The sequence below is a fragment of the Talpa occidentalis genome, unplaced genomic scaffold (assembly GCF_014898055.3).
Source record: "Talpa occidentalis isolate TD23 unplaced genomic scaffold, MPIMG_talOcc4v2.1 talOcc4.13, whole genome shotgun sequence".
Taxonomy (NCBI): domain Eukaryota; kingdom Metazoa; phylum Chordata; class Mammalia; order Eulipotyphla; family Talpidae; genus Talpa; species Talpa occidentalis.
In genome coordinates, this window is record NW_023601322.1 from 46,187,882 (window position 1) to 46,206,957 (window position 19,076).

General features: G+C 37.4%; 1 protein-coding gene across 20 annotated transcripts in view; it reads right to left on the reverse strand.

Moving 5' to 3' along the window:
• The window catches only part of L3MBTL4 (L3MBTL histone methyl-lysine binding protein 4), a 425,819-nt gene that overhangs the window by 152,587 nt on the left and 254,156 nt on the right, over positions 1 to 19,076 (reverse strand). For all 20 annotated transcript variants that reach the window (XM_054694180.1, XM_054694198.1, XM_054694199.1 and 17 more), the window contains one exon: positions 7,744 to 7,846. In XM_054694180.1, the coding sequence (XP_054550155.1) occupies positions 7,744 to 7,846 (103 nt within the window). The remainder of the gene's footprint in view (positions 1 to 7,743; positions 7,847 to 19,076) is intronic.

The following is a 19,076-nucleotide window of genomic DNA, read 5'->3' on the forward strand; positions in this document are numbered from 1 at the left end:
GATAAAGGTAAAGTGCTGAAAATGTCCATAGCTGAGATTCTTGCAAGGGTGGGGGTGTGGAGGGAAATGAAAAAACAATCCTTTTGAAGTACTGAAATTTGAAAGACAGCAGACTTTTGGTACATTTAAAGTAAATGAAACCGTCAATTGTTCATTTAAAAATAAAGTATGAAGACTAGACAGTTTATTAGATAATCAAAGTGAGGATTCAAACCTGGCAAACAGCCCCAACAGACCTCACTCTGTAAGAGATAATCCACCAAATACAAGTCCGAATCTATATAGTCTATATAACCAAAAACAGTGAGTCATTGGTCCCAGGAACACAACTATTAATTAGAAAGTATTTCCAATTCTAAACTATCCTGATTCAAAAATCCAATTCCCTCATCTCCAAAGAGATTCAAGGGCTGGGTGCCTACTGTTTTTAAATTTTTTGGTATTTGTTTATATAGACCTCTAGTATAAAATCAATTTTACTTTTAATCCATGTGGTGTAGCATAGTCGATTGGTCTCTTCTTATCTGTACTCTGAAAAGACTGACTGACAGCTTCAGGCAAAGTAGATCTCTGCATACCAGGTGGGGCCTGTGAAGGTGGCTTGTTAGTTTGCCTGCCAGACCAGGGGTAGGGTTCCCTGAAAATTTTCCATTATGTTTATACAATATCTTCACTATTTTTTTTAAAGATTTATTTATTTATTTATACAAGCACTGGGTACAGTCAGAAGTGTGGGAGGGTGAGAGAATTCACCAGAGCCAGAGCAGGGAACAGAACAGCTAGACTGACGAAATGCACTGCTGAGGGGAGCAGCGGGCGCGGCAGGAGGTCTGTCGCACCATGTGGGACCCTTGCCAGTGGCCGGGGATCGAACCTGCGCTGCAGAGGCTGCAGGCAGCTTCGCAGCCCAGCGCTCAACCGCTGTGCCACCAGGGGAGGCCCAATATCCTCACTATTTAAAAAAAAAAAATTCAACTGGAATTTTACCCACAAGTAAACCACTCTGGTTGAGGAGAGATAAAACATATTTTAGATATAAGGGAATAAATACTTATCTCAAATCCTATCCCAAAAGAACTGGGAGAAAATAGATGAGGACTGGGGCCTGATAGAGGGGAGACAAGGAGAATTCCAGGAGGGAGGTTACATCTAGGAAGCTATCTATTCAGTCGTCCTGCAGAGAAACCCACTTAGATCGAAGAGTCAGGAATCAGGTTGGGAGAGCACTCTCTGTGGGGATGTGTTGAGGTAACAGACACCTCTAACAGACACCTGGCTTGTCAACTGCAGGTAAGATCTTTAGAGGCAAAGGCTATTACTAAGCAAAAGGAGTCTAATCCACCTAATCAGAGACCAGATCTGTAGAGGAGGGTAGGGGCAAGGGACTGTGTTCCTAGGTCACACTAAGACGAGGTCACCAGAAGTATTAGCTCAAAACCCACCCTTGAGTCAGGAGAACTATGGAGGAAATGTTCACCTTAAACAGAAAAGACTACTTCTAAGATTGACAGGAGAGAGTCTATCAAATAAAGAGGCCAAAGGAATTCCCACCTGCCTCAGTTAACAGGAGTACCAATGATTTAAAAGAAACCTTTACAATTGAAGTCAGAGCATTAGAAGGAAAATCCTAAGAGATGTGCCTCTTCATTCCTTCAATGAGGAAGCCCTCATTCTCAGAACACTGCATGAACCCCCCCAAGACTGTTTCTCAGCTATATTTGTACATGTTTATGGGAACATTATTGTTTTAGCACAAAAAGAAACTCTTGGATTCTCTCACCCATTTATTGTTTTTTTTCTGTGTTTGTCATTCATTTCAGCCTTTAGTTTGACATTTCTTTCCTTTTTCTAAACATTTTTACAATTTTTATACATTTTTGAGTTGAAGTCTATTTTCATTCCTTCTTATTGTATTGGGTATAAATTTACCTCTGAACACACATAAAAGTAATATAACAAATGTTTATAGCTTTAATGTCCTCAATGTACTAATTCTAGCTGTTTTGAGATTCAAGCTTGAGTTTTCATTTGACTGTGTGTTTGCTTAAGTCATATTTATGGATGTTTCTGTATATATTCTAAATGACTTCCCCCCGCCCCGCAACAATTTCTTGTTTTATTGCATTTGATCAGAGAGAATGGGTATGAACTGTGTTGGTTTTCAGAATTTATAGTATTTGTGGTTTAATAATTGAATTCTGAAACATGCTTTTAAGTAGTTTATTCTGTTTTTAGTTTGGCATATACCTTTCAGTCAATCTCCCTTTATTTAATCATTTAATCATGTTATTCAGAGTGTGTGTATTGATACTTTTGCCCTACTAGTTAATCTATCATAGACTGAAATAGGTAAGTTAAAGTTTTCTAGTATTCTGTTTTTCATTATATTTCCTGAAATTAGTTTTTCAATAATATGATATTGTTTAATCTCATTGTAGAATTTAACTGTTTTCATTGCAAAGAATACACATTAACAGATGGAAACACAGAAGCTAAGATATATGATGTAATTTGACCATATTTTCACAGTGAGTACTAGATCTGGACTCAGACCAATCTGAAACCTTGAACATTAATACACACACACACACAAACACACATACACACAGAGTAACAAATATGAAAAGAAGAAAATGCCTGAAATAATACTCATCATTATTTTTAAGCTGGCAAAAATGAATCCAAAGAAATGATGATGGCAGCTAGGTGTGCTTTAAGTTTCCATGAAGAAAACCCAAAAGCCTCTTGGATTTATCTGACATCTTCACTGCTGAGTAGCAGATGCAACCTTTCTATGTGTCTTCTTTACTTGTCACACTAGCAATGTGTGTCCCGCATCCCACATAAGGGCATCAAGCAAGAGTCCTTCCATTGTAACAGTGCCTGGCTCTCTGTGTAGAAAATATAATTATTAGTTCCTAAATGAGTTACATTTGTGTGTTTTATAATACAGAATTTTATCAAGTCTCTGGAATCTGTGCTCTACTCATTTAGAAAAAAGAAACTTGATGTCTAATCCTGGAACCTGGCTTAAAAATAAGTTTACACTGTTGTAGTCCCAATATTGTCATCTTTAAATATTTCTCTTAACAAATACACCTACTTCGCTTTATTCACTATGTAAATTAATTCAAATAAAATGTAAATTGTGTGATAATTGTGTGCCAAACATCCTATTTTCATACAGATAAGAACTGGTGCAATTTCTTTCACACAGTGGTTTATGCAGATTTTACATGAACTCCAAACAGCTTGGGATATTACTGTTAACCCCTTGACTATTTTAATATGGAAACTAAAATAAACCTGCCTAAAATCCATCTAGAAAGGACTACCTGATCTCTTAAAGTGATACAGTATTTTCAAACATCTTTAGTGATAGCCTGATGTCACCATTTTTCTTGTCAGCTGTACAAAAAAAGATGCTAACAACTTAATTTAACAAGATTGTTTAGTTCCTTTCAAAACACCAAAGCTTCAATATCGGAAACAGAAATTCTGACATGGAATGGTAAAAAAATATTCACTACTTGTAAGTACTCCACTGCCTGAGAATATTTTCTAGAAAAGCAGCTGAAATAGCTACCTTCCTTAAAGCACAGCTCTACACTTCCAAGTGTCCCTGAAGGCTTTAGAAGCAGAAGTCAATCAAGTTGCTTTATATAGACCTAGTGAAAATGGAGAAAGTCTCTGATATTCTTCATTTTCATTTGCCTAAGAAAATTCTGGAGACTGTAAAAAGCACCTTGCAGAATAAGATTCTTTAATAACTTGAGAAACTCAACCTACAGATAGTTTTAAAAGTACATCTATGATTCTGAGAGAAAGCAGCAATGCTTTAAAATTCTCCTCTCTTGCTTACCAGTTCAGTAACATATACAAAACAAGTTGTAAGACAATGATCGTGATGTGTTAAGTTTCTAATATTAAGTATAGGTTTGTGCATACAGTGCTTTCAACAGATACTATCAAAGATACATACTACAGAATCGTATTTTTCATCCTTCAGAAATATGTAAAATTTAGACTACAATAATAAAAATAATATAAAAACAACCTAGAGATAATATGATATCAAAACAACTTTGGTCCAGTTAAGTACAAGAAAATTTAAAGATGTCCTAAAGTTATACACATAAAATTACATTAGTAAACTAATTAATGTGGTAAATGACATTCACCTAGAGTTAATTAAAAACAGAACTGGTGGTTTAGAAAGAAAGAAAGGTATTAATTGAAAATGAATATATTTAGTCAATGAGTAAACCTAGCAATAAAGTCTAAACTTGATAAAGACAGACCTATCACCAAAATAATTAAAGCAAGAGGGAGATGTAGCCAGTGCCTACTAGAACTTATATTACCTGTGACCTCCACCCTTCAATAACTGCTTTACCATCAATAGTAACTCCACCAAGATGTTTGTTTGAATACAAAGTAGTGTTAAATAAAATCTATCTGCTTTTATTTTCATAGATAAATGAGAATTTATCTATATGAAGGACTACATGCCTTGAAGTTCTACATAAAAATATAACTTAAAGAAACATCCAGTTGTGTTTTTCAATTCTAGAGAGACACTAACTACAGGTACTCATTGCTTATTATTTTTCTCTTCTAAGACAATATACTAATTAAACTTTTGATGACTATTCATTTACTTACATGAATCCTGCTCTGTTGTAACTAGATCTAGGACAGGAAGAGTCATGACCCAGTCACCAAGGTGACTCCCTCAGCAGCCCTAGGTGGTTCAGTGTTTTGTGTTTTGTCATTCTCTAAAATGTCCCATGATTCTCACTACCACATGTGTTCAGTATTTTATTTTTCCCCTAAGTTTCACAGAATAATTTTCTTTAAACGCGTCTTTATTTTTATAGTCTCTGGTAAAGACTACTTGGTAGAGAAAATTCTGTCAAATAATCTATTCTCAGTTTTGTTCATAAGAAGATATCAAAATAAGAACAACAACTAGCTCCCATTTGTGCCATATTTGAGGAGAAAATTTCAGGAAAGAAGCTGGTGGAACAAACTGAAGCGTGCCCATTATGACTTTGTTCATGCAAGGTTTTCAGAATCCATGTAGAAAAAGATGAATGAGGTACATGAAGAACAGTTTGGGAGGTGTGTCAGCTATGAAAACGTGCAGGAGACTTTGAGTAAGCACTGCAGCTATCATAAAAAGCTGTAAGAAGAGATACTTGTTTACTTTAGCCTTAGTGCCACAGGAGGGTAAATGCCAGAGCGTTCTTTTTTTTTTTTTTAATTTTATTTTTATATTCCCCATACAATTGCAACCCCCTTATTTTGACCCCAATCCCTCCTTTCCCTGCCCCCACCTCCCATAGTGTCTCTCTGGTTCATAATTGTTCGTTGATTTTGATATTTTCTTTCTTATAGTTATTCTTTTTCCTGGTCTCTTATTTAGGTTTTCTAGATTCCTGCTATGAGTGAGACCATCCGATATTTTTCTTTTTCTTTCTGGCTTATTTCCCTGAGCATGATCCCTTCCAGCTCCATCCATGTTGCTGCAAATTGCATGGGTTTATCTTTTTTGATTGCTGAGTAATATTCCATGGTGTATATGTACCACATCTTCTTGATCCAGTCATCTATTTTTGGGCATTTGGGTTGTTTCCAAAGCTTAGCTATTGTAAATAGTGCTGCTATAAACATAGGGGTGCAGGTACTCTTTGGAATTACTGTTTCTGTGTCCTTTGGGTAAATACCTAGGAGTGGAATTGCTGGATCATATGGAAGCTATATTTTTAATAGGTTGAGGAATCGCCATACAGCTTTCCATAGTGGTTGGACCGGTTTGCACTCCCACCAGCAGTGCAGGAGAGTTCCTTTTTCTCCACATCCTTGACAACATTTGTTGTTGCCACAGTGTTCTAAGGTTCTAAGGGACAGACCAACTGTGTGATCATGGTCTTGCTAACTTTGAGAATAATGATTCAAGTCTGAAGGAGGCACTAATATTGCTAATTATTTCATCCTGAAATACCCATCACCCAAAAATCTACCAGAAGAAGGCAGAACAAGGTTAATTCTCCCAGGACTGTCTGCACAGCCTTCTGTGTTACTCAGGTTGGTAGCCGCTAGCCACGTGCAGCTACTGAGTATTTGAAATATGGCTGGTGTGACTGAGGAAATTAAGCCCTCATTTTATTTAATTTTAATTTAAGCAGATACATCTGACTAGTGATTCTCATACTGACTTTGCAGCTCTAGATTTAAAAAAACAAACAACATACCTGAGGAAATTTATTCAAAGTCACATACCCCTACAAAGAGGTTCTATCAAATTCACAGGGTCCTTGGGCGTCCCTGGTGGCGCAGAGGTTGAGCGATGGGCTGCGAAGCTGCCCACAGCCTCTGCAGCACCGGTTTGATCCCCGGCCACTGGCGAGGGTCCCACATGGTGCGCAGACCTCTCCTGCCGCGCCTGCTGCTCCCCTCAGCAGTGTACTTTGGTCCTTCTGCCTGTTCTGTTCCCTGCTGTGGCTCTGGTGAATTCTCTCACCCTCCCGCGCTCCTGACTGTACCCAGTGCTTACTTAAATAAATAAATAAAATCCTTCAGAAAAAAAATTCACAGGTTCCTCCCCTAAGACAGACCAGCCTTAATGATGTGGCCACTCCTGTCTTTCTGTCCCTCCTTCTCTGAGGTAACACAATGCTGTCTCCACAGACCCAGTTCATAATCTGCGAGGTCACACCTTTAAAACGTAACTACAGTGTCTTCACAACTTCAATTTATTTTTTATGGATACTATATTGTTTTCTTATTTAAATGCCAATTTTATATTTACACATACAGCATGTTCACATAGGCTACTTGGGAGTGTTTACAATTATTTCTTATATTAATATTTGTTTTGACTTATTAACAACTGTTCTGAGCCCTGTTTTCCTGGCTTACAACCACCTGATAAAACAGGATTTCTTCTTTGATCTTTTTTATTCAAGCAAACATTTTCTAAATTCACATATTATTTGACTTAGCCTGTTCCCTATACATTTACCTATTACATATATTTTATATACTTGGTATTTGGACAAATGCGGCATCAGTTCTGTTCAGCTTTAATTTATATATTGGGTAACTAGGCCACCAATGTGAATAATTAATCTACATATTATTTATCAATTGAATTGGACAGAAAACACAGTAAGGACTTACACATTTGTGATTTTTCTCTTACAAGCACACTATTTTTTCCACACTATTATCAAATATTTAAAACACAGGTATATCTATAATATAACTTCACATATATCAATATTTTTCTATTCTATCCCAGAATGACTGCATCTCCAAATGAATAAGAAAGAGAAAAAGAAATACAGGAAAGGTGAAAACAAGAAGAGGAAATGTAAGAAGTTCTGGAATTTCTCTAGAAGAAAGGGAAACTCAGCAATTGCATGGAGAAAATTCAGGACTAGGGTGGGACAGAGAATACATGTCAGTGTTCCATGTGAGCCCTCACCATGAAAGCAGTTAGTGCGCAGAGACTCTGGGGGTGATGTGGGTGTGGGCTAGGTCCTGGTGTCGGGAAGACTCTAGGAAGGGTAGCAGTGGGCAGACAGCAGGAAATGTCCAGCAAGGGCCTTAGGAACATGGAAAAGGGAATAAAATCCAGAGGTGCCAAGGGAGTCAGTTATGATGCCACCTACATTGCTTATCTATATAATGATTTCATACACCCTTCACATCTTTTGAATAAGAAAAAATATTTACCTGTGGTGTCCTGAATACCGAGGACCACGGATATGGCCTATTCCTCTGCACCCTGGAGTAGGACAAACAGCTTGCCCTGGAAGGATTTTCACATCATTTGCCCCTTCAGGAAGTAAAAGAACATATCTTGAAAACAACCTCAGTAAAGAAAAACTGGAAAAACTAAAATATGTAAGTGAGATCCACTGAGACTTAACAAATTAAAAACAAACCTCCACTAGAAAATACTTACTGAGTACTTGTGACGTATATAAAATGACTTAGCAGAAAATATCAGGGTTATAATAGATAAAACTAACAGCAACTAAAATTGGAGAACAAGAAAAACATAGAGACATAAAAAAAGATATAAGTACATTCACTTATAACTTTCAGAAGATAGTACTGGCAAAGGCAGTATAGCCATGAGTTGAGAAAGTAAGAAAGTGAGGTATGGTTTGTAGTTTCCCATGAAATTCGTGCCAACCACGGCGAATGCTGGGCAGAAACTGAGCTAGCAAATGCAGCTTGCAAGAGCAGGCACTGCCCTCCTTGTGCTTACTCAAGGAGCTGCCAAAGCTAGCTAAGAAAGAACTGCCTGACCCAAAGCCCAGCCCAGCTAGCGTACCACACCTTATCTATTCCAGACCAGATGAATTCTCTCCAGCCCAAGATGTGATTCATGCTACAGATTGTCACAATTAAACCCCTTCTGTGATTTTCTGTAGTTCTGGGTCTTATTTCCCAGATAACCCCATACTTTCTCCCTCCTCAGCTCTCAGACTTCCATTTTGTATTCAAGTTCCCTACTTCCTTGCCCTTCTGGTTGCTGGCTAGATACTATGTTCCAGAGCTTTCTTCAGGAAAAAAGTTCACTTTCTAATACCCCATGTGCCTCAGGATTGCTAAAGAAGCCAGTGCCCTTTTTCCCTTGCTGTGCCTTTTTTAGTCTATATTTCTTCATATTATTTTACAACTTCTGCTCTCTGGAGGATGACAACACCAGGTCCCATCACCACTGGCCTTCTCTGACTGCTCTCAGTTATGTGTCTGTTGCCCCACATCACTCAGGGAAGACTTCAGTGTCCAAAATAGACCTTTTCAAAATGCGAATCTAACCATGCCCCTTCCCTTGTTAGCACTTTTCAGTGGGATTAAGTCCAAAATTCCAAGACTGGACCACATGATCTGACTCTGACTCCAGGAATGTTTTACTAGATTTTTCCCCTTATTCAATATTCATCCATTTTTGGCTTTTTCTATTTCTTGAACCCACCAGGGGTTTTGCATATTCAGGTAAGTCCCTTCCCCTTCCCCTTCCCCTTTCTCTCTTTCTCTCTTTCTCTCTTTCTCTCTTTCTTTCTTTCTTTCTTTTTTAAAGATTTATTTATTTATGTATACAAGAACTGGGGTACAGCTGTGGGGGGTGAGAGGTGTGGAGGGTCTCTTCCCTACCAGAGACAGAGTGGGGAACAGAACAGGCAGACTGACGAAATACACTGCTGACAGGAGCAGCAGGCAAGTCAGGAGAGATCTGCTGAGCCATGTGGGTAGCTCCCTGGCAGGGGCTCAAGCTCTTGCTGCAGCGGCTATAGATAGCCTCATAGGTTGTGCTCCTTGCTCTACCAGGGAGGCCCCCCAGGTAAGATTCTTATCTGGGTAAATCCTATTTGTCTTTTAGGTCACAGCTTTTATTTTATTTCCTCAGGCTAACTTGTGAGAGTAAGTTAGGTTCCCACTTTACATAGCATCTACCTTGACTACAAATGAAATGATTATTTGTTTAATGCCTATTTCTCTTATTAATCTATAAGCCACAGATTGGATATATTTCAGGAAGACTGAGTGCCATTACTACCTTGTCTAACATATAGTTGTTGCTCAAGAAATGCTTACTGAATGAACAGATGAGTATTCCATCTTTCTTCCCTCATAATGCTTATAGTCTACAAACAAGGGTTATATATAGACCAGAAATTTAAATTGCAGTATTGTTATATTGTATAAAAATACTGACTGAGGTTTCCCAATGTGTGGTATTATTGGAAAAAATAAAATACCTCAAATATTAATACATTTTCATTAAATTTACTGAATAATAACAAAGTATGTCTTAGGTACTTAATATCTACTCAGGACTTTGTAAAACATCTTGAAGCATAGGTAGAAATAAATGTCTTATTCAAAGGTAGCTTTATTTATTTTTTTTTAAAGATGACACTTTTTTTTTTCTTGCATAGGAGAACCAGGGTATAGGCCAGAGGTGCGGGGCAGGGGATGGGGATGCTGAGAGGAGTCTCCAGAGTGGGGAGAACAGGCAGATACTGAAACAGACAGCTAAAAGGAGCAGTGGACAAGACAGGAGAGGTCTGCTGTGCCATGTAAGTAGCTCCTTGGCCAGGGATCAAACTCAGACTGTAGTGGTGATGCTGAGGCTTAACCCCTAGGCCACCAGGGAGGCCCTAAAGGTATCTTTAAAAAAGAAAATAATTTTTAAACAAATTCAAAGAATTGATAGTTAAAAATTATAAACAAATATTTAATGAAGATATATGCTGTATCAGTCAGGAAATAAAAGTATCTATTAGAAAGAAAAAAAAACAGATTATAAATAGACTGTTTTTTCCAATTGTGTCTCACAATATACTACCAAGGGCACAGTGACAGACCCTAGAATGTAAAACCCATAAATAAACCTACAAATAGTTTGTAACAGCCATCCCAGACATAGTTTGGTGTGGATAACATTCAACAAACTCATGTGATTATAAATTTCAACAAATGAATGTTATTAGGTTTAATGTACTTGATTAAATTAAGGTTTAAAGTGATCTTTTAAATATTTGCTGATATATATTTATATCCAGAGCCCTGATGGGTATATAATTCTCTCCTTGATAAATTTGTAAACAGCGGTATGACCTCGACTAATAGAGAAGAATTATAACATTAAAACCACATCAAAGAGCATAACAAAGGAGTCAAGAAAAACATAAAAATAAAAATGCAGAGTTCTGAACAATTTTTTCAGTAAATTTCCTATGATAAAGTTAATGGGTCAATTCAATGGTAAATTAGACAGTCATCCATTGGGGAAAATAAACCTATATAATCTGTAACAGTTTATATTATTACCTTGAGGATAAAGGGAACTTAAGACAAAATTAAAGTTTTTCTCCAGAAAATAACTGCATTTTCACCAAGAATATTTCACTTGTAACTTAAATATTTATAGAATTCAATCTCAAGGAAAAAAATTGTCGGCTTGAAATCAGTTCTTCAGAGAACATACCTGGCCATATTACCCTTTTATAGCATCTTTTTACTACTCTGCCTGAAATTATTTCCCTAGTTTATCTATTTATCACCTGTCTCCCTTTACTAGACTTCATCATTAATAAGACTAATCTATTGGCCTTAAACACTGACCTATCTAACTCACCTACCTTGCTTACCATAACATACCCAGCAATTATTACAGTGACTACACATGATGCGCACTGAATAATGTTTTATAAAAAAAATCATAAGGCAACAATTAACACTTGTAAGCATTAATTTAGGATATCCTGACATGATGCTATGAGATAATCACTGTTTTATTCTCATTCAGAGCTTAGTTTGTCTAATATCAATCAGCAGTTTTTTATTTCTAAATACTGTGGGCTACTTTTTATAACAAACAACATGAATAACTCCTAATTTATTCTAAGCCTTCTATGAAAATAAATCTAATGGCAGAGTTCTCTTTGCAAGAACAAACAAAAAACTGAAAATATCCTTTAAAGTGGAAATTATCTGAGTAAATTGCAATACTTCCTACATGATACTGCAGTAAAATGTCCTTTTGGTGCTCATTCACATAAAATTAGCATCTCTCGAGTAGGAAAAATAAACCTATCTTTGATTAAGCCATTGTAAACAGACTTTTCTGTTACTTGCAGCTGAAAAATCCCTGCAATAAGACAGTGATTTTATTTTGTTTTCCCTTTTGTGAAATCAAGCAATTGTTCTTCAACAAAGATTAGACATGCATGTAGGCATTAGAACTACTGTCCTGTAATGATGTAAGATGTTAAGGGCAAAATCAAGAAATAAAAGATACTGTACTCCTTTTTAAAAAATGAGAACAGGAACTATCCCTTATTTCAAAATCACCCAAACTGGCAGCCATAAGTGATGTGAATGAAAGCATTTATTATCCCACCCAGAATGGGTTAGAAGCTGAGATTATATGTCTTTTTTCAAGTGGGAAACAAGTTCCTTTCATTACTGTTATTTTATTTGGTATACAGATGACCCAGAGCAGCATTATAATACTGACACTAATTAAAGCAAATTAAGAGGATTTATTTATTTAAATATATATGTGTGCTTCAGATTGATGTTGGCCAGCATCAAAAAAATAAGGAACACCACTCTTATCCTTATTTGAACACTAATTACCCACTGCTGAGAATGTATTCAGTTCAACCTGACTCATTTAGCAAGATTTTTTTATAAGAGAGAAATGACATTAGGTGGCAAAATCCACTAAATCATATACAGCAAAGGCAAACAAATTTAAATGTCACCAAAAGCAGGCATATTCAAGTATCTATTTTTTCTTATTTTTTTTAAATAAAAATACCCACTGAGGGTTATTTATTCTTTTAAAAGATACTGTACGCCTGTTATATCCCAGACAATATCCCAGGTACTGTAGATATAGCAACAAGCCAAATGGAAAGAATGACCTGGGCCCTAGTTGCTTAACTACTGGTGTCAAAGACCTAAGAAACTGCTGAGTAATTGTTAGATAGTGACGGCACTAGGAAGATATATAAAGTGGGGTGGGGTGAGGAGGAAAAAGTGATAGGATGGGATTATAGGTACTTCTTTTTTTTAAGATTGATTTATTTATGCATACAAGGGCTGGGGTACAGGCCAGAGGTGCAGGGGTGAGAGGATTCATCAGAGACAGAGCAGGGAACAGAATAGGCAGGTCTACTGAAATGCACTGCTAAGGGGAGCAGAAGGTGCAACAGGAGAGGTCTACTGCGCCATGTGGGAATCTCCCCGGCGGATAGCTTCAGAGCTCTGTGCTCAACCTGCTGCACCACTGGGGAGGCCCCATATGTGGTGTTTAAAAACCATGGACTAGATGAGCTTCCACAGTGAGTTAATGTTGATGGAAAAGAGGCCTAAGGACTGAGTTATAGGAAACACAGTATGCAGAGACTAAAAAGAAGGAACAAGAAAGGAAGCTGAGAAGTCATAGTGGGGAGGGAAGTGAGATGAATGCCAGGAGAAAAACTTGCTCCCTGGAGCAGGCATGTGAAGAGGGAGTGGGCGGCTGTGTGCATGACGACATGGACTGGAGCCTGCACACAGGCTGTGGCAGCACACGGAGCTGTGATCATTACAACAGGAATGTTTTCAGTGAGTAGACCAGAATAAGTCCAACTGAAGGTCATGGGAGAATAGAAGGAAAACAAGGAGAAAACACTGATACACAGTATTTTTTTAAAGATTTATTTATGCATATATACAAGAACCGGGGTACAGGCCAGATGTGTGGGAGGGTGAGAGGATTCACCAGAGACAGAGTGGGGAGCAGAACAGGCAGAATGACTGAAATACACTGCTGAGGGGAGCAGCGGGCAAGACAGGAGAGGTTTGCTGCGCCATGTGGGTAGCTCCCTGGCCGGCTGGGATGGAACCTGTGCTGCAGAGGCTGCGGACAGCTTCATAGCTCTGCACTCAACCGCCTGCGCCACCAGGGAGGCCCATGATATACAGTATTTTTAATATTACTTTGGTTTGAGCAGTGATAGGCCTGTTTCAGAAGAGGAAAAATATGACAATATAGAGAGGTGTACTTGTAGGGAGCGGGCACACCAAGGGACAGGATGGGGGAGCCAGGGAGGACTGAATGCTAATGGGATCAAGGATGCCCGCCAATGTCAGGAAGGGATGTCAAAGCCCATGTGGACAAAGGAAGGTGCTAGTGGACCCGGGGCTGGTAGGATGACCAATTTCTCCACTGTAATTCTTTATTTTCTCAGCAAGATAGACAGTAAGTCAGTAATGGGGCAAGCAAAGCAGCAGTATAAAATCTAGAACAACAAAAAAGTCAACTATTTAAATACACACATGTTCTCATTTCAAATAATGAAGTTTTCGCTATTTTTATTTTGGATTGGAAACTTTTAGGTTAGTATCTTGTACTTTTCCCAACCCAACCCCCAGAGATTTGCATTATAGTTTGCTAAGAAGATTTAATGAAATAATTAGCCTTGAATGTTGAAAAACACAAATAATAAGCATATCTTTCAATCTGAAATTACAAGTTAATCACACCTATTCTCTACCTCCTAATGAAATTAAGAACAGTAAATACTCATCATGCTGCAATAATGAGTTTTTCAAATAGAATAAGAAATTAATATATCCAAATACGATGCTTGCTTATATTAGATTGCAGGCTGTCAGATTTCATGATATATATATATATATATAAATACTATATATATATATATAAATACAATATATATATATATAAAATACAATAATTTCCTTTCTGTGAAACAGAAAGGAAACAAAGGAATAAAAAAAATCAGAATATAAATGTTATCCTTATTTGATGATGTAGAAAAACTTAAAGTATAACAATGACAGCATTAATAGAGGAAGGAAAATTAACCAGCCACTTAACACATTTAGGAAAACATTTATGAATACAGTCAATTCTGAAGGAGACCAATGAATATAGTAACACTTACTAATTGTACCATGTAGTACTTATTAACACTTACTGTACCATGTAAGAAAAGAGTCACCAGAAATTAACAATTTTCTAAAAGTTCCTTCTACAGATCTGACAGTTTCTGAGCAGTGAAGGTAAAAAGTAAAACATGTTATATTGGTGTTTGCTCAATATTTAAAAGGAGAGATCAGAGCAGCTGGTAAAGTTTTTTCTTAGCAAAATATAATCCCCTTTGTCACATTTTGAGCTATCAATGAGAGACAAATAATATAACGGGAAATTGATGAATCACACAAGGAATCCAGAAAAAGAAGATCTCATGGGTACCTAAATATCGAGAAACAAGGTTTAGCTGGAAAATGGGATGATTTGACCAAAGGTATGCGTATCAAGCAACTTAGATCTAGGTAAGTCTTGGTATGTGTCACTATAAGGTTTAGAGACAAGATAAAGAAGTGTGAATGGTATTAACTGAAGAATAGTCATGATGGCATTGAAGAGGAAAGGGAGAAATACAGATTTAATTTGAAATAGTTCTCATTTAAATATCACAGTAGCACTTTGAAGAATTTATAGCATAAATTTATACACAGCTATTTCAATACATAAAGTTCAGTTTTCTACCGAAAAGCATAGGTTTTCATAAAATAGCAGTGTTTTGTAATCCAGTTTTTAACCTTTCAAAAAAAAAAAAACAGGAAAATGACTCCCTTGGTTAATTGAAGAGAAAAACTGGGAGAGGACCACATAATGCAAAAGCAAGAATTAAAAAAAAAAACAAAACTTTAGGGATCATTGCCATACACAAAATAATTGGTTTATATGTAACTAAACTAGATTGAATTAAGCTTACTTCTAACTGATAACTTTCTTTTGAGAGACTGAATGATAATACGGTATTTTAAAGTACTTAATACACTATTGCCCAAAACAGTCATTTTTTTTTTCATTATTTTGAAGTGGGAATTCACAACAGATATACTTGCTATCTAAGACTCATTTATTTACACAAATTCAAAAAGATATTATATAAAACTATTTTATATAATAGTTGTATGCCCTGAAGCTCCTTTAGTTTGTTATATGGAACTGGTCTTTAAAAATGATTAACTTGGTATGTGGCGTCATGTAAATGATCTTTTATTCATCTAAGTGAAAAAGTTGCAAAACCTTCTCTTTCCCATCATTCGCTTTCTCACTATTTTGTTTCTCTCTCCATCTTCCTCTTCCTCTTTGTTTCCTTCACATTACCTCATGCATAGAGATATTAAGGGGAAGACAAAAGTATGATCGATCACTTGTGCCTTCTTTATTTCTAGAATTCTTCTCAAATGGAGGAGGTATGGTACAGAACTAAAACGGCAAGTCTAAATGGATGCTTATGAAGTTTTATGAGCTCCTAACCCCTGAACTGCTTTCCCCTTTCACCAAAAGAAGGAACTATGTCACACATAATTTACTGAATAGAAAATCAAACTGAATAGCTGCTGACAGAAACATCATCTGTTCTTATATTCAAACAATTTATAAATATAAAAGTTATTTAGAAGATTCCAAAGTGGGTGACTATAACATCTAATAATCTGCAAATTATATCTAAAGCAGTTAACTATGGCACCCATAATCCCTCCTCAAATTAATGTTGATGTAACATTAAAAACTTTCATTACCAATAAGCTTTTGGACAATCTTAGTAGAAAATACTGTAAATCATCCCAAAAGCTCATATATATATATATATATATATATATATATATATATATATGATTAATAATTACATTTCTCCTGTGGTTGCTATTCTTAACCTAACTTTAAGGTGAATGACATTTCCATATGAAATAATTTTGAATAAGCTTGGCAGAACAGCCACGCCTCTAATAAGAAGGAAATCCGCCCCCCCAAATGTCTATAAAAGATGCTTGGATGAAATGGAAGGAGCAGTTCACTCTCCTCCAAGACCTGTACACCAGTGTATTCACTGGTGGCTTTGAATTAGTTTGGATTCAAACCTGAGAGGCAACGACAAGTCTTTACTGAGTGTTAAGGGTTGGTGCTGCCCCAGAGGGAGTCTCATATAGGAAGAAGCACTAGATTAGACTTCCTACATGTTGCCTAATCAGAACAACAAATCACAATGTTCATTTTCATTACATATGTGTATGTCAAGACACACCATCCAGAGGAGAGAAAGCTCCTGTGATATGGTGTGACCATTCAAATCCTAACTTGCCTCTGGCTATGCGAGTGTCCACAGGGATGGACCTCCGGGACTGTCTTTTCAGTCCAGCTTGAAACAGAACAACATGCCAGGCTCTGCCAGGCTAGAGTTCTTAGACACAGCAGGATCAGGAGAGCCTGAGAGTCCACTGCAGGAAGGAGGTAGGCTCCATTACTGGCATATACAGCTGGAAGAGACTCAGAAAAGTTTCAGCTCACAAAATCAGAATTCTAGAAGTAAGCTTCTGAATCTTACCTCCCACATGTTCTCCCATCAGGTTGGGAACCAGTGGCCTAGTCCATCCACAAATAAAGAAATAGAGGGTTTTTTCTTTGTTGTTTTTTTTTTTTTTTTTTTTTTTTTTTTTTTTTTTGCAAATAAGGAAAAATGGTTGAGAAAGTAAAATAACTTGTTCCAGAATGCTATGGCTTTTAACTAGCAGTCTGTAGTTCTTCACTCTGCTATTCTGTCCAGTAAGCATCTGCCATAAAGAAAGCCTTATGTGTCGATACACAAATGTTCTGACCTCAACTATTCCAAGCTTTAAAGGATAGCAAGGGGAGCTGTGCATCTCAAGTGGGACAACTATCAGACAGGAACAGAATGAACTCTGAGCCCTCCCACGATGCTGCTCATTGTGAGCAGAAATGAGCATGCACACTTCTGGTTCCAGTCCTATCTGGCTCTCACAGTGCAGCAGCTTCCTGAGTGTGCAGTGGTCCTGGCATTTAAAGGTGGGATATGATTTTAATACAGCAGGAGCGTCGACTCATGCCAATCACTTCACCTTATGTATAACAAGGGCCAAATACTAGTTTCAGTGACCAAGGCTAGCCCACTGTGCTGGGCTTACTAAAACACTTTTCAGTAATTGCGACAGCATATGTTTTGTCTTATTCACCACATTTAGAAGCTAATCCTAGAATTAGATATAAGTCCACTGTGTTGCTGAATTTTCCTTAGCTGCCTGGAATTATATAAAATTTGTTCAGAGGTGCTGCATGAAAAGATTCCTGTCCTATTCTGATGGGAGTTCATGACAAAACAGGCCCATTGATATGAAAAAGAGAATGATAACTTCAAAGAAAATAATGGATGATGTTCTTATCAATCAAATATAACACAAACTGCACATTAGAGGACAAAATTTCCACAACATTTTTTTAACTCTGCTTTACAATTTGTTGGGACATAAAGACTTCAAATGCTCAGGAAAACAGTCAAGTAAAGCAGCAATAAGGAGATGTAGGAGGAGAGGGTAGCAATGAGGAAGGCAATTGTATGTTATCAGCAGCCATATCCCCACTCTTGACAGTTTTCAACTACCTGGTGACTCCAAAAATAACACTACATAAATATTTTTTGTGCAAATAAATGATGCCAATGAAATTAGAAGCATTTTAAAGAATGCTCTAGGGTGGGTGAGAAGCAGCTGAGGACCATCCAGCAGTGACGTCAAGTATACTAGGGAGGGCCTCCCCGGTGGCGCAGCGGTTGAGCGCTGGGTTGCGAAGCTGCCCGCGGCCTCTGCGGTGCCGGTTCGATCCCCGGCTGCTCCCCGGCCTCCGGAGGAGGGTCCCACATGGCTCGCAGACCTCTCCTGCCGCCCGCTGCTCCCCTCAGCAGTGTACTTCGGTCCTTCTGCCTGCTCTGCTCCCTGCTCTGGCTCTGGTGAATTCTCTCACCCTCCCGCGCTTCTGACTGTACCCAGTGCATGTATAAACAAAAACAAACAAACAAATAAACAAATAAATAAAACATGCCTCTATTAAAAAAAAAATCATTTAAAAAAAAAAAAGTATACTAGGGAATGGCTACTGGCTGGTCAAAGTCTTTCTGACTTTGAGTTCGCAGCTCCTAGAATGAGGAGCTCCTAAATATGTCAATCCTGTGAGCAGATTATGGAAGGAAGGTCTCTGGTCACTGTTGCCGGGTGTACAGGTGCAGTAAGTTGTTCGCCTAAAGACCTATAAAAGGTATTCTGCTGGCTATTAGAACGACAGTCATCTGATGTGCTGAAGTGAAAACTACTGCCTTGCTTAGGAAAAATATTCCAATTTTTACTTTCTGTTTGAAATGAGTATCAAAGCATATGTAAAAAGAGACATATAAGCCAAAAGCTCTTAGTTCCCAAATATGCCATAAAATTATCAGTTGTTTAAGTGTGTTATTTGCATTGTCCACTGAATTTTAGATTTATGTACTTTTTCTATAAAATGCACCTTCTTTATTTTGGACACTTTCATTTCAGAACAAAATAAACAAGAAGCACAATACACAACCTCCAAAACCTTTGTCAATGTGGGAGGTAGGGTTTGAGACCCTCCTATTCTGCCTCAGAAAAGACAGCAAAGAATGAAAAAAAAAATACAAAAAAACACCAGCTGT